Source organism: Saccopteryx leptura, chromosome 1 (genome assembly GCF_036850995.1).
Source record: "Saccopteryx leptura isolate mSacLep1 chromosome 1, mSacLep1_pri_phased_curated, whole genome shotgun sequence".
NCBI classification, from domain to species: domain Eukaryota; kingdom Metazoa; phylum Chordata; class Mammalia; order Chiroptera; family Emballonuridae; genus Saccopteryx; species Saccopteryx leptura.
Window position 1 is genome coordinate 93,601,742 of NC_089503.1, and position 14,526 is coordinate 93,616,267.

General features: G+C 34.5%; 1 protein-coding gene across 5 annotated transcripts in view; it reads left to right on the top strand.

Annotated features, from left to right (window-relative positions):
* Positions 1–14,526, top strand: part of ATM (ATM serine/threonine kinase) — a 145,485-nt gene that overhangs the window by 28,344 nt on the left and 102,615 nt on the right. For all 5 annotated transcript variants that reach the window (XM_066371608.1, XM_066371605.1, XM_066371604.1 and 2 more), the window contains exons 14-23: positions 1,503–1,628; positions 2,677–2,802; positions 3,712–3,801; positions 4,329–4,497; positions 5,626–5,825; positions 9,752–9,834; positions 9,929–10,084; positions 11,125–11,200; positions 11,331–11,461; positions 12,945–13,065. In XM_066371608.1, coding sequence (XP_066227705.1) covers positions 1,503–1,628; positions 2,677–2,802; positions 3,712–3,801; positions 4,329–4,497; positions 5,626–5,825; positions 9,752–9,834; positions 9,929–10,084; positions 11,125–11,200; positions 11,331–11,461; positions 12,945–13,065 — 1,278 coding nt within the window. The remainder of the gene's footprint in view (positions 1–1,502; positions 1,629–2,676; positions 2,803–3,711; positions 3,802–4,328; positions 4,498–5,625; positions 5,826–9,751; positions 9,835–9,928; positions 10,085–11,124; positions 11,201–11,330; positions 11,462–12,944; positions 13,066–14,526) is intronic.

Here is a 14,526-nt window from a genome sequence, read left to right on the forward strand (position 1 = left end):
TATTCCCTTCCTAAAACTCCCGTGTCCTTCTACATATTTCTGTAAATCCAAATCATCTACATGTCAAAATCCTTGTTAAAGACTTTGTTAGATAATCTCAGCCATAATAACTCATCTTTTACTTTTCATACTATGTACAGTATTTCTGTTTTTAAAGGACACTCAGCATCTTCCTTTTACCATAATTTGTGTATATGATTTATACACAAATATCTCTTAAACCATGCTATAAGCTCTGTAAAGGGCATGTGTATATTTTTATTAATCTTTCTATCTGCCACGATGCCTTGTGATGTGGTAGGTGACAAAATATTTGTTGAATAAAATATAAATCTCAGGTGAATTCAGAAATCAGGGATAGTGAGCTAAAGAACCAGAGAAGGGACAGTGTGCCTGGTTTCATCTGCCTTAACCGCAATTACTGACATTCTTCTGGGTCACAGTTGTAACCACTTTCATTGCAAAGTACTGTGGTTTTCTGTTTTTTTTCCCTAAAATGACACTTCTATAGTGTAGGAACAAAAAAATTTTTAATTCTTGTTTTTCTTTGTAACCTTTGCAAAATTACACATTTTTATATAATTGGCTAAGCAGTATCTACTTGCAAAAATATTTGTTCGTCTGTGGAGTCTAAAAAGCTGAATAAGTCAAAGTTCAGAAGCTCAGAAGGTAATTTTATGTTTTTTGTATGAATCTAATTTCTGTGTATGTTCTAAGAGTTACAGACATTTGTTTGCCTGTCAGGTTTTTTTTCCTTCCTACCTCAAATACTTAAGGGCCTTTGTGTGTAGTACATGGTGCTCCCTTAAGAGGAAATATCTTACTTGGCCATTATGAGATACTTCCACTGTTTTTCTTTTTTTGTGTGTGTGTGTATCTTTTTAATTAATTTTTTTATTAACATGGATTCAGGTGTCCCACTGAATATAACATACTCTCACCCCCAACCATGTGCCCCCCATTACACCCTTTTTGTTCCCTTCCCCTTAACTCGCTCCCCCCTTCCCTCTGGGATTTGCTGTCCTGTTATCTGTATTTCTGTTATGTATATATAATTTCACTAATCTCTTCACTTTCTCTGATCCCATTCCCTCATCCTCTTTCCCTCTGACAGCTGTCCCTCTGCTCCCTGTGACTGCACCTCTGCTTCTATTCCATTCCTCAGCTTACCTTGTTCATTAGATTCCACATATAAATCATATGATATTTTTCTTTCTCTGCCTGGCTTATTTCACTTAGCATAATAATCTCCAGGTTCATCCATGCCATTGCAAAAGGTGAGATTTCCTTCTTTTTCACTGTTTTTCTTGAGAATCCTGGGGATCACAACTCTGTAGGAATTTAGATGTTTTTGGGGGATGATCAGAATCATGCCACTGTTAACTCAATTAACTGAACTTTTGTTTCTTAATATGTACTTAAAATTTGTTCTTATAAGAGATAATGATAGAGTACTCAAATTATTTATGACCTATGTGTTTTTATTTGTGTTTTACTTTAAGACTACAAACACAGAAACTCTTGTTCGGTGTTCAAGTCGTTTGGTGGGTGTTCTTGGTTGCTATTGTTATGTGGGTGTCATAACTGAAGAAGAAGCTTATAAATCAGAATTATTCCAGAAAGCCAAGGTAGGAAAATTTATATGAATAAGTTCTGGATTAATTGAATGAAATATATCCCTGGGAAAATTGATGTACTTGTATGGGAAACATAAATTTTTATATAAGTTTATTTATGTAGTCTGAGAAGAAATGATGCTATGTGTTTTTCCTTAAGATTTGAAATTATTTTAAGCCAACTATAAATATAGTAATTGAAATAATATTACATTGAAATTTATTCTCGGGCCTGACCTGTGGTGGCGCAGTGGATAAAGCGTCGACCTGGAAATACTGAGGTCGCCGGTTCAAAACCCTGGGCTTGCCTGGTCAAGGCACATATGGGAGTTGATGCTTCCAGCTCCTCCCCCCTTCTTTCTCTCTGTCTCTCTCTCTCTCCTCTCTCTGTCTCTGTCTCTCTCTCTCCTCTCTAAAAATAAAAAAAAAAAATAAAAATAAAAAATTTCCAAAATGATATATCAAATAAATAAAAAAATTACTCTTAAAAAAAAAATAAAAAAAGAAGAAATTTATTCTCAACAAAAATTTTAATTTTTTTTCTGAACTTTTAAAAGTTTCCTGTGATCAGTTATCCAAAGCAATGGTTGGCAAACCTCGGCTCTCAAGCCACATGTGGCTCTTTGACTCCTTGAGTGTGGATCTTCCACAAAATACCATGTGCGGGTGCTACCTCAATAAGGAATGTACCTACCTATATAGTTTAAGTTTTAAAAATTTGGCTCTCAAAAGAAATTTCAATCGTTGTACTGTTGATACTTGGCTCTGTTGACTAATGACTTGGCCGACCACTATCCTAAAGAATCCTTGACTAAGAGTATTAATCAAGTAGGTGCTAAGGATGAAACATTTTCATCTCTGGGTAATACTGTTAATTGTGTGATTTGTAAGAATAGGGTATAAGATTTGTCTTTTAAAAAAATGGTTCGTAATTTTGAATTATACTATAAGTCAAGTATAACTTTTTTAAACAATATAACTTTTAAGTAAAACTTTAAAAAGGAGTCAATAAACTAATTTTAACTGAAATTTGAATTTTTTATCTTTTTATTCTTAATAGTCTCTAATGCAGTGTGCTGGAGAAAGTATCACGCTGTTTAAAAATAAGACAAATGAGGAATCTAGAATTGTTTCATTAAGAAAGATGATGAATCTATGTATAAATTGCTTAAGTAACTGTACCAAGGTAAGATTTTTTTTTTCCCTGCTTGACAGTATAGCTTATCTAGAGGGTTGATAATTGACTGAGGTTATTGTTTCTTGTTTTATCTATAAGTTTATACACTGATTTAAATGGAAAATAAAAGGTAGTATCCAAAGGAAGAAAACAATAGATATTCTGTGTTCCTCATGAAAAGAATTTCATCTTTTTAGGAAGGTTTCCAAGATAACTTACCTCTGTTACATACTATATACATGACTCTTGTTGCCAGCATATTATCCTTCATTTAATAAAAATGTGTTGACTGCTACTCTGTGATGTACATACCCCTGTACCAGGGCTAGTGAGCACCACAAAGATAAGTCCAGCACATACATTACTCTTCTTTTTGCCCAGTGTTGTCTTACATAGCATTTGGTAGAAGAGTGCTAGTGTATGTAGTCTTTGTTCTGATTTGGAGCAGGTCTGAGGGGTAGCTGATCAGGATGTTAATAAATGAATGGAAGCATTTTGAAAGCTAATGTTAATAAGTACATGGCCGTATATCAATATTATTAGTGTATATTTTGGGTTTGTAATATGTGTTTCTATGTTTTGCTGTAAGTGGAGAACAAGAGAAGTCGAAGAATAAACACTAAGCTACAATTATGCTTGCTTATGTTTACCATTGTTAGCTGGTATTTTACTTTAATGTTGTTTATGCACAATGAAAGATATGTGCTATAGTTATTAGTACACTAAGAAAAGTGATTAGTATTTTAGAAATTATTCACTTTGCCCCAGTAGTAATCTCTTTATACATGCTTAGTATTTTAGAGGATTTTCAGTGTAAAGAAAACCTACATTTCATTCAAGATAGAGAAAATATTATCTGCCAAGAATAATTGTTTTTATTTCTTTCTTTGCTTGTTTTTTTGTTCATCTTCATTACAGCACAATCCAAATAAGATTGTATCTAGCTTTTTCCTACGACTGTTAACATCAAAGTTAATGAATGATATTGCAGATATTTGTAGAAGTTTAGTAAGTACGCTTCTTGTTTTACTACTGTATTTCATTGATTCTAAGATTTTTTTTTTCATTGATAACTCTCCTAAATACAGAGGCATTTCACAATATGTGGCATCTTATGTTTTTTAAAATGTGGAAATTAAAGCTATTTGGTTTGGGGAGTACATTTGATTTCTTGTTACTATCAATTCTTAGCATAGTACTTGACTTTTATTTTTAAATAAATAATAATAAACAATGATTATGAACTAATCATCTAGGTATATACCTATTTTTGTGTAACACTGTACCAAAATTAAGTTTTCTATTCTTAAAAATGAAAACAAAAACCCTGCCAGACAAGCAACATATTCTCATCATGGTATTTACTTTTCTTCTTCCATACAAATGAGCTTCTGCGAGGCATATTATTTTGTCAGGAATAGATAATATGACAGTGTTCATACGCATGAATCTTGAATCATTTGATTAGGTGAATTTTAACTAAAACATGCTTCTGAAAGAAACCAGGAAAAAACATCTTTATTTCTCTTTTGTAGGTATCCTTTATGAAAAAGCCTCTTGACTGTGAAGTAGAATCAGTGAAAGTTGACCCTGACGAAAAAGTAATGGACATGGAGAATCAGTCATTCATGAGTCTATTTAACGATTACCCTGCTAGTAGTGTTAGTGATGCAAATGAATCTGGAGAGAGCCAGCTTACTATTGGTAAGTGTATATTTACTATTTGGAATTTCTTTTACCTATTAAAATTGATTTGGCATTATAAAAAGCCTCATAGATACCAATTTTATGCTTATTTTATTACCTTTTGGATAGTCTATCAGGATTTTTTTTTCCTGTTTCCTTTACATTTTCTACTTTTTAATTGAATTTATTAGTTTCCTGTTTTTCATAGGGAACATTAAAATAATTACTCAAGAAAATAAAATGACAGATTTTTTTTTAGGAAAATAGAAAGTAGGAGAGTGATAAAACCACCATATTGTCATCCATTTAACCTTTTTTTTGTTATTTCTCTATAGACCCTTTGAAAATTGTAATCAGGATTTACATTCAAATGTCTTTGTTATACTATGTCTATTTTCTTTTAACATTAGCTATAAACATTTTTTATTTAGCTACTTGTATTGATAACTATACTTGTGTTTTTTTTTTACAGAGATAGAGAGTCAGAGAGAGGGATAGATAGGGATAGACAGGAACAGAGAGAGATGAAAAGCATCAATCATTAGTTTTTTGTTGCGACACCTCAGTTGTTCGTTGATTGCTTTCTCATATGTGCCTTGACCGTGGGCCTTCAGCAGACCAAGTAACTCCTTGCTCGAGCCAGCGACCTTGGGTCCAAGCTGGTCAGCTTTGCTTCAAACCAGATGAGCCCGCGCTCAAGCTGGCGACCTTGGGGTCTTGAACCCAGGTCCTCTGCGTCCCAGTTCGACTCTATCCATTGCGCCACCGCCTGGTCAGGCGATAACTATACTTTTTAATGACTTCATAATATCCTAGTTACTGTATATACCATAATTTACTTGATCATTATTTACTATGAGAAATTTCTATTCCTTTCTATTTTTCTATAATTAACAGTATTGCAGTGAATGTTTATATATACAGATTTTTCCACAGATCATTTCTTGATGGCATGACAGATCCTTGGGTAACTAACCTTTTATGAAAAATTTTGAAGCTTTTAGTGTGTAATAATTTTACCATAATTTTATTTTTGTATACTATTATCTTTTTATTTTTTCATAGAGAGTATTATATTTGCATTCATGTTCAATGTATATGGTTGTTGTGCCCCTCTTAGTTTTAATAAGCGCTTTTTATTTTTAGGTGCCATGAATCCTTTAGCTGAAGAACATCTGTCAAAGCAAGATCTACTTTTTTTGGACATGCTAAAGTTCTTGTGTGTGTGTGTGACTACTGCTCAGACCAGTACTGTGTCATTTAGAGCAGCTGATATTCGGAGGAAATTGTTAATGTTAATTGATTCTAGCATACTAGACCCTACTAAATTTCTCCACCTACACATGGTGAGTTAAGTGAAATGAAAATTGTTTTGAGTTCTGTCTGGCGTTGCTAAATATAATGGATTGACATAAGAATCACATAGTACCTCTGAAGACTTGAAATTGCTTTCTTGAGAAATGAATCTGCGACTACTTATAAAGTACACTTTTTTTTAATATGCTTTGAAAAAATAGTAAGTGGGTACTAAAACATTAAAACTTGGATAGACTTTGGATAGATTTATTATCTTTAGGTATAATTAATTATTATGAACTATTTTAAACTAGGCCAAGAAACACAGATTCTAAATGTAAAAGTAATACTTATGTAACATTGCAGTTGAAGTCTGAATCTTGCCTTGACCTTAGTTTACATGCCTTATATTTTTTTGATGTAATTTCAAAGTGACAGTCAAGTTAGAGTACAAGAACTTCATAATCCCTTCATAAGCATCTCTGGTTAACATTTTGCCACATTTACCTTATTCTGTCTCTGCACACACACACCTTTTTTTTCTGAATCATTTTGAGATTAAGTTGCAGATGTGATGCCCCTTATTCTTTAGTTGTATGTTCTAAAAACAGTAATTCTCCTATTCCATGGACAAGTCACCAGGAATATAACATTGTATTATTGCGCTTAGTTTTCAGATCTGTTCTGTCTCTTTCAGTCTGAAACAATTCTTTAGTCTTTCCTTATCTTTCATGACTTTCCTATTTTTTAATAGTATAGCTACTTGTCCTATAGAATTCTTTGGGTTTGTCTCACACTTCCTCATGATTAGATGTAAATTTAGAGTGTGGTGAGAATATTACAGGAAGTAATTCCTCTTTTTCCCTATCCCCATCAATCAAGCTGTTTACTGATCGGTATCTCCAATTCCATTCCAGCATCATAGCATTTATTTATTTATTCATTTTCCTCTGTATTTGTAGCTCCTTCTTCCAACAATTTAAAACCTGACTTCCAATCAGAAAGACAAGAACCATATGATTTCATTCCTATGTGGAATGTAATGAATAAAATTAATTAACAAACAAAATAGAAACAGACTGACTTATAGATAGAGAGCAGACTGACAGCTGTCAGAGTAGAAGGGGGTGTGAGGCTGGGTGAAAAAGGTGAAGGTATTATTGATGTCACCCCATTAACATTAATAAAAATGTATTTATTTAAAAAAAAGAAGAAAAAGGTGAAGGTATTAAGTAAAAAACAAAAACAAAATGAAAATCAGTATGGTAGTGACCAGAGGGAAAGTGGGGTGGGGGAACTAGAAGACGGTAAAGAGGGGACAGATTGTGATGCTTGGAGTTCTCACTTGGGGCAGTGAACACACAATATAATATACAGATGATGTATTATAGAATTGTACACCTGAAACATAATTTTATTAACCAATATCACCCCAATCAATTCAATAAAAAGTAAAATAAAAATTTTGAATAAAATAAACCTGGCTTCCCATTAAACCTCAATACATTTGTTTACTTAATATTCTTACATGTAATTACTCTCCTGACCACGTGTACAACCTCCTTAGCTCTAGCCCTGGGGAACATGTGGGAGAGCCCCAGGCCCAGCAAATTGGTAAACATGTCAGGTCATTTTCCTACTCATTGGAAACCTGCCAGGTAGTCTACTAATTAGAAGCTCTTGGGAACATGCAGGCTGAGGCCCTATTACAATTTTTGGTCAAGTCTCCAGCAATGACCAGTGGGAGAAGGCCATATGCTTAATGCTTTATGCTTTTTTTTTAATAAAAAAATTATTGATTAGAGATGAAAAGGAGGAAGAGAGAGAGACATTGATTTATTGTTGTACTATTTTATGCATTTGTTGGTTGAATCTTGTATGTGCTCTGACTGGGGATCGAATCTGCAACCTTGGCATATTGAGATGACCCTGTAACCAACTGAACTACCCAGCTAGGGCCTGTATGCTTTTCTTGAGGGTTTGGTGTTTAAGGTACTTCAAGACACTCAGTAATATCACACACATGACTTTCATGTCAAATATTTAAAATGTGGCCCTGGCCGGTTAGCTCAGTGGTAGAGCGTCGGCCTGGTGTGCAGAAGTCCCGGGTTCGATTCCCGGCCAGGGCACACAGGAGAAGCGCCCATCTGCTTCTCCACCCCTCCCCCTCTCCCTCCTTCTGTCTCTTTCTTCCCCTCCCGCAGCCGAGGCTCCATTGGAGCAAAGATGGCCCGGGCGCTGGGGATGGTTCCTTGGCCTCTGCCCCAGGCCCTAGAGTGGCTCTGGTGGCAACAGAGCGAGGCCCCGGATGGGCAGAGCATTGCCCCCTGGTGGGCAGAGTGTCGCCCCTGGTGGGCATGTGGGTGGATCCCGGTCGGGCGCATGCGGGAGTCTGTCTGACTGTCTCTCCCCGTTTCCAGCTTCAGGGGAAAAAAAAAAAATTTTAAATGGTACAATGCAGTTTTCTTTTATAATACCTGGGAAGGAGTAAGAAACATTTTTTACACATTTATGATAAAAAAAAAGTCGTCTGATTTCTTAGTAGTGCCAGAAAACTTATTTGGCTGCTCTCAGAAATAGTGCCATGGAGAGCCATATCAGATTGCCTTGTGGGAAGATAAGTAGGGGGATTTGACTTCTTTTCTGCTCATAATTATCTCTGCTTTCCAAGGTTCATTAATAGAAAAGGTTTTAAACATTGAAGTCTTATCCCCAGGTAGTATTTTGGGAGACTGGAGACACAAGATAGGTTCAGATTCTTGTTTAGGCTCTTATCCTCAACAATGTTACCAACTATCAATTACTGAACTGTTTATTTACGTTCATTTCCTTTAATCCTCACATCAGTCTGGCCAGGTAAGTACTATATCCCCATTTTATAAGTGAGAATACAAAGGTTCAGATGACAGCGCAAGTTTTTTAACCACACAAGTAATAAGTTGTGTTTGTATTTAAATCCAGCTCTGTTTGACTTCAAATGCTTTTTTCATTTTATTTTTTTAGGCAGTTAAGGTGGGGGGGATAGGGACAGACAGACAAGAAGGGAGAGTGACAGGAAGCATCAGTTCTTCATTGCAGCACCTTAGTTGTTCATTGATTGCTTTCTCATATGTGCCTTGACTGGGGAAGGGGGTCTCCAACTGAGCCAGAGACCCCTTGCTTAACCCAGTGACCTTTTGCTCAAGCCAGTAACCTTTGGGCTCAAGCTAGCAATCGTGGGGTCATGTTTATGATACCACACTCAAGCCAGCAACCCTGTACTCAACTTGATGAGCCCGCCTCGCTCAAGCCGGCAACCTCACGGTTTTTTTGTTGTTGTTGTTTTGTTTTTGTCTTTTTGCGAAGTTGGAAACGGGGAGGCAGTCAGACAGACTCCTGCATGCGCCCAACCAGGATCCACCCGGCATGCCCACCAGGGGGCGATGCTCTGCCCATCTGGGGCGTTGCTCCGTTGCAACCAGAGTCATTCCAGCACCTGAGGCAGAGGCCATAGAGCCATCCTCAGTGCCTGGGACAACTTTGCTCCAATGGAGCCTTGGCTGCGGGAGGGGAAGAGAGAGACAGAGAGGAAGGAGAGGGTGAGGGGTGGAGAAGCAAATGGGCGCTTCTCCTGTGTGCCCCAGCCGGGAATCAAACCCGGGACTCCTGCACACCAGGCCCACGCTCTATCACTGAGCCAACCGGCCAGGGCCAACCTCAGGGTTTTGAACATGAGACCTCAGCATCCCAGTCCAATACTCTATCCATTGTGCTACCACCTGGTCAGGCTCAAATGCCTTTTTTATGCTTTTTTTTTTTTGTTTTTTTACTATAATACTGCCTTTAAAAAAAATTAACTGGTTGTGTGTGTGTGTGTAAGTGTTATGCATGTGTCTATATGTGAATTTTTGGTCACATATATACTTATTTAAGTAAATGACATATGAAGAAAAACTGATTCTTCACACTCCCCCCTCTCCCACTCCAACTATCTTAGTATCTAGTGCTTTTAAAAGAGCTTCCTGGGGAAGAATGTCCTATGCCGATGGAAGATGTTGTTGAACTTCTGAAACCACTATCGTAAGAAATTAAAACCATGTTCTATTCACTTTAAATTTATAAACTAACTGATGTGTTCCTCTGTGCTTATAAAGTTAAACTTGTTCTTCCGTAGCAATGTGTGTTCTTTGTACCGCCGTGACCAAGATGTTTGTAAAACAATTTTAAACCACATCCTTTGTATAGTGAGGAACCTGTGTCAAGGCAGTATGGATGCTGAGGACACAAGGGATGCTCAAGGACAATTTCTAACAGTTATTGAAGCATTTTGGTAGGTACAGATTATTCTGTGGAATTCTTGTTTTCTTTTGCTTCTTCTGATACAGATACACATTTCACATTTCTGCATTAGTGATTTCTTGTAATCCTTAAATGTAACTATATATCAGTACATCTTTTAACAATAGTAGATTGTAATTTGTGTTTTTTCCCTTAATTTCTTGAAGAATTACATTGTCTTTTTTTTAAGGCTTGACTTTCTAAAGTGTGTTTGGTATATTTCCCTGTGAATTTTAAATTACTTTATAATTTTACATGTGTGATGAATATAGGAAAGTACAACAAGTCTAAAGCAATTGAATCATTCATGCATCTGAAATGAACAAATTGACCTTGTCACTGTCTGGTTATTTCATGTACGTAGTCATAGTGTGAGGTAACACAATGATACTTATGGAAGAGGACTATATATATAATTTAGAGCTCCCATACCTTTTGACTGATAAGGACTTCTGAGTCAGTATTGAATAGGGTTTTGAAATCTTTGACATAACAACAAAAACTTAAAAAATTTTTTCCCTTTATGTTTATTATTATGTAGTTACTAGCTTAAGTAAGATAGCCCTAAATGAGACATAATGCTGTAAACCTAATAATATACATGAAAATACACTCCTATTGAAACATTTCTTTTAGCTGAAATTTTTTCAAAAGTGAGAATATAGACACATATGCTTGCCTATGGTGGTGCAGGGGATCAAGTGTCGACCTGAAGCGCTGAAGTCGCTGGTTTCAAACCCTGGGCTTGTCTGGTCAAGGCACCTGTGGGAGTTGATGCTTCCTGCTCCTCCCACCTTCTCTCCCTTTTTCTCTCTCTCTCCTTCCTAAAATAAATAAAAAAATTTAAAAATAAAAAAGAATATAGGTGTATGCCACATAATGAAAAGTAAAACTAGCATGGAAAGAAATTTTAGAAGTAACCTAAAATAACCCTAATGTCCAGTGATTTTTTTAATGTACTTTTATTAGAATAATTATTTTAAACATTTGTTTATTAATAAAAAATAATAATTATTGAAACATTTATTTCAGGCACTTAACAAAGGAAGGAAAATGCACATTCTCTGTAAGAATGGCACTAGTAAAATGCCTTAAAACTTTGCTTGAGGTGAGTTACTTCACATTAAATATTAGTAAGATTTCCATAAATTTTTTTAAGCAACCTTTATTTCTTTTTGTTAATGGGTGATTTTTTTCTTAGTTTTTCATATTTAACCTAAGTTGATCTTCTCTCATAGGCTGATCCTTATTCAAAATGGGCTATTCTTAATGTAAAGGGAAAAGACTTTCCTGTAAATGAAATATTTCCACAATTTCTTGCTGATAATGATCACCAAGTTCGAATGTTGGCTGCAGAGTCAATCAATAGGTAATGAGTAAAGGATTTATGAAATGTCTGGCATGCTGCAGATATCAATGCAATATGTAGCATAGTCTAGATTATAAGTTGTGATATTAAAAATAGCTAACACTATATGTCAACTAATTAAAAATGAATTGAAAAACATAAAAATAGCTGTTATTGAGCATATATTACTATATATGCCTGTCTTTTATGTTTCCTGATAACTTTGTCACCTAGATACTGTTATTTTCACCAATTTATAAATGAAAACTGTGGCTTAGAGAGATAAAAATAACTTGCTCAGTGACATAGAGCTAGCTAGTAAGTGGTTGAGTTGAATGAGGTGTGTCGGCTACCAATTGTAGGAGATATGGAATGTTTGGTTACCACTATGATTTTATATGAGTTGTAAAGCGAAAACTAGTACATTTTACATTGTGCTAATTATAATTATAATTATAATTACTCAAGTGAATATGCAGTTAGGCACTGGAATAATTCTATTATAAAGCACTATTTTGTGATTGATTACCTAAAGAAGCAGATATTAATTTCTTAATGACTGCATGTTTATCAAGTTATCAAATTGATTTTAAAACTCTAAATTGTATCCTACCTGTACCTTTCCCACCTTGCACTCCCTGTAAATAAAGCACCTCCCTTCTTTATTTTTTCCTCTGTAGCATTTATCACCACTTGAAATGCTGTATTTTAACACATTTACCTATGATATAAGCTCCTAGATGGTATTGGTTTTTATCTGTTGATTAAGCACCTAAAACAATATTTGCTATGTGGTAGGTGTTTAATAATTTCTAAAAATCAATAAATATTTGAAAAAACTTACATTATACATTAAAAACATTAAAGCTAAAAATCATTTGAGTAAGTTTGCTGTTCACATGTAAGTGACCAATAATTAAAAATTACTGTAAAGAAATTGTTTCAGCAGTCACCTTAATATATATGTGTTCGATAACCTAATGTGTCCAGAATTTGAAGATGCTGACAATAAAGTTTGTATAAAGCAGAACTGTGTCTAACTTCTCAGGTTCGGGACTCTTCAGTTAAAACCATAGAGCATTGTAAGGATTGCTAATGTATGTCTGCTTTACTTCAAGTCCTTAGAGCTAGAAAATATATTCTGAAGTTAAAGACCTGAGGTGACACTCAGAGAAACAAATTAAAAACTGATGGTTGCCAGGGGGGAAAAGGGTGGAGGAATGTCGAATCACTATGTTGTACATCTGAAACTATTGTAATATTGTATGAAAACTATATTTTAATGAAAAAACGTTTTAAAAAGAACTTAAAGAAAGGTGGGATTATGAAGGATCATAAGTTGAATGTAATACATCAGGTTAGTAGTAACATTGGACAATCTCTTAATATTCAAAAGAGTATAAATTCAAGAATGGCATGGACATAGCATTTGTTGATTTTTTAGGTGTTTACTTGTTAGATATCTAATATTGCTATTTTGCTTTTATTTGTTTTTTTTTTTAAGATTATTTCAGGATATGAGACAGGCAGTTTCTTCCACATTATTGAAAGCACTTCCTTTGAAGCTTCAACAAACAGCTTTTGAAAATGCATACTTGAAAGCTCAGGAAGGAATGAGAGAAGTGGTAAGTTTAGTAATGTATATTTGCTATTATCATATAATTTCCATAAATATACCATATTTTTAACCAACTTTGGCCTAAGACAGCTTATACCTAATAGTATAAAGTTAGATGAAAACAATTATATGAATTGATTGGCATTACTGTTTATAGGTCAAAATTGGTTGAGTAATGATCATTTCTTTTTTTGTGTGTGTGACAGAGAGAGGAACAGATAGGAACAGACAGACACAGGAAGGGAAAGAGATAAGAAGTGTATATAATATAAAATAAATAGACAGATATTTACATTTTAAAATCAGCCTGTCATGTGCAAAAAGGGAAAATACTGACCTGACAACAATTCATTTGGAAAAAACCTGAGAAGTTTTACATCTTGAGAGCACACTATAAATCAGCATTGTAATCATTATTCAAAAAAGCAAGTCTGCCTTTGACATCATTTATAGAAGCATACTGTCATGAACAGTTGATAGGAAGAATGTGATCTTCTATCATTTTATTATTTTTAAAATTTTATTTATTAAATTTAATTTACATTTATTTTATTATCTTTTTAAATTTTATTTAGGAAATTAAATTTACTAGGGTGACATTGATCAATAAATGTACATAGGTTTCAGGTACACATACATTTCCATAGCATTTGAACTGTTGATTGTGTTGTGTGCCCATCACCCTGAGTCAGATAATTTTCCATCACTTTATATTTATCCCTCTTTACTCCCCTCCCCTCCAACCCCCGATCTTCTATACATTTTAGAGGGCAGCTAGCATGTGTTGAGTTTGGTTCTGAGTAAAAGTAGACTTTTAACTAAGGTAGTAGAGAGTTCTTTTAAGGAATAGATGAAGTTGACTTAGTGGAGACCTTATAACTATTTTTAAACCTATCAATGATTGCCATTTAGTAAAGGAATAGGCCCTTACTTCTTGTACCAAAAACCAAAACTAGGATCAGAGAGCAGCAGTTTTTTCTATGTGTGATGGGAAACTTCTATCAAGTATAGCTAGTCAAAAAATGTACATATCTGTAGGTATATTTTAATGATCAAAGCATATGTCATTCTAATTGCATGATTTTATTTTCCTTTTGATAATATATGATAATATTTTAAGAAGTATAAAGATCTCTATATTGTATAATTATAGTAAACATCTTATGAGGTATACTTGGTAGTTGAAGAGGGGCTATTAATCTCTCACCTTCTTGGAATTTCTAGTCTTTTCTTTGAAGTACTTTTTACCTCACTAAAATGTCTAGCAATTCTTTTCATAATACCTTATCTAAAGCAGTCTTTGCTACTCTATAAGCTTTGATATTTTCTCAAAATCTCTACTCTTACCCTTATCATTGTAGGATTTAAAACTGTTCACTGGATACTTAGATGTTATCATGGAATACTTTGATTTCAGCATGAGTGGTTTTTTGTAATGTTTTAAATATTTACATTATTGCTTTTACAA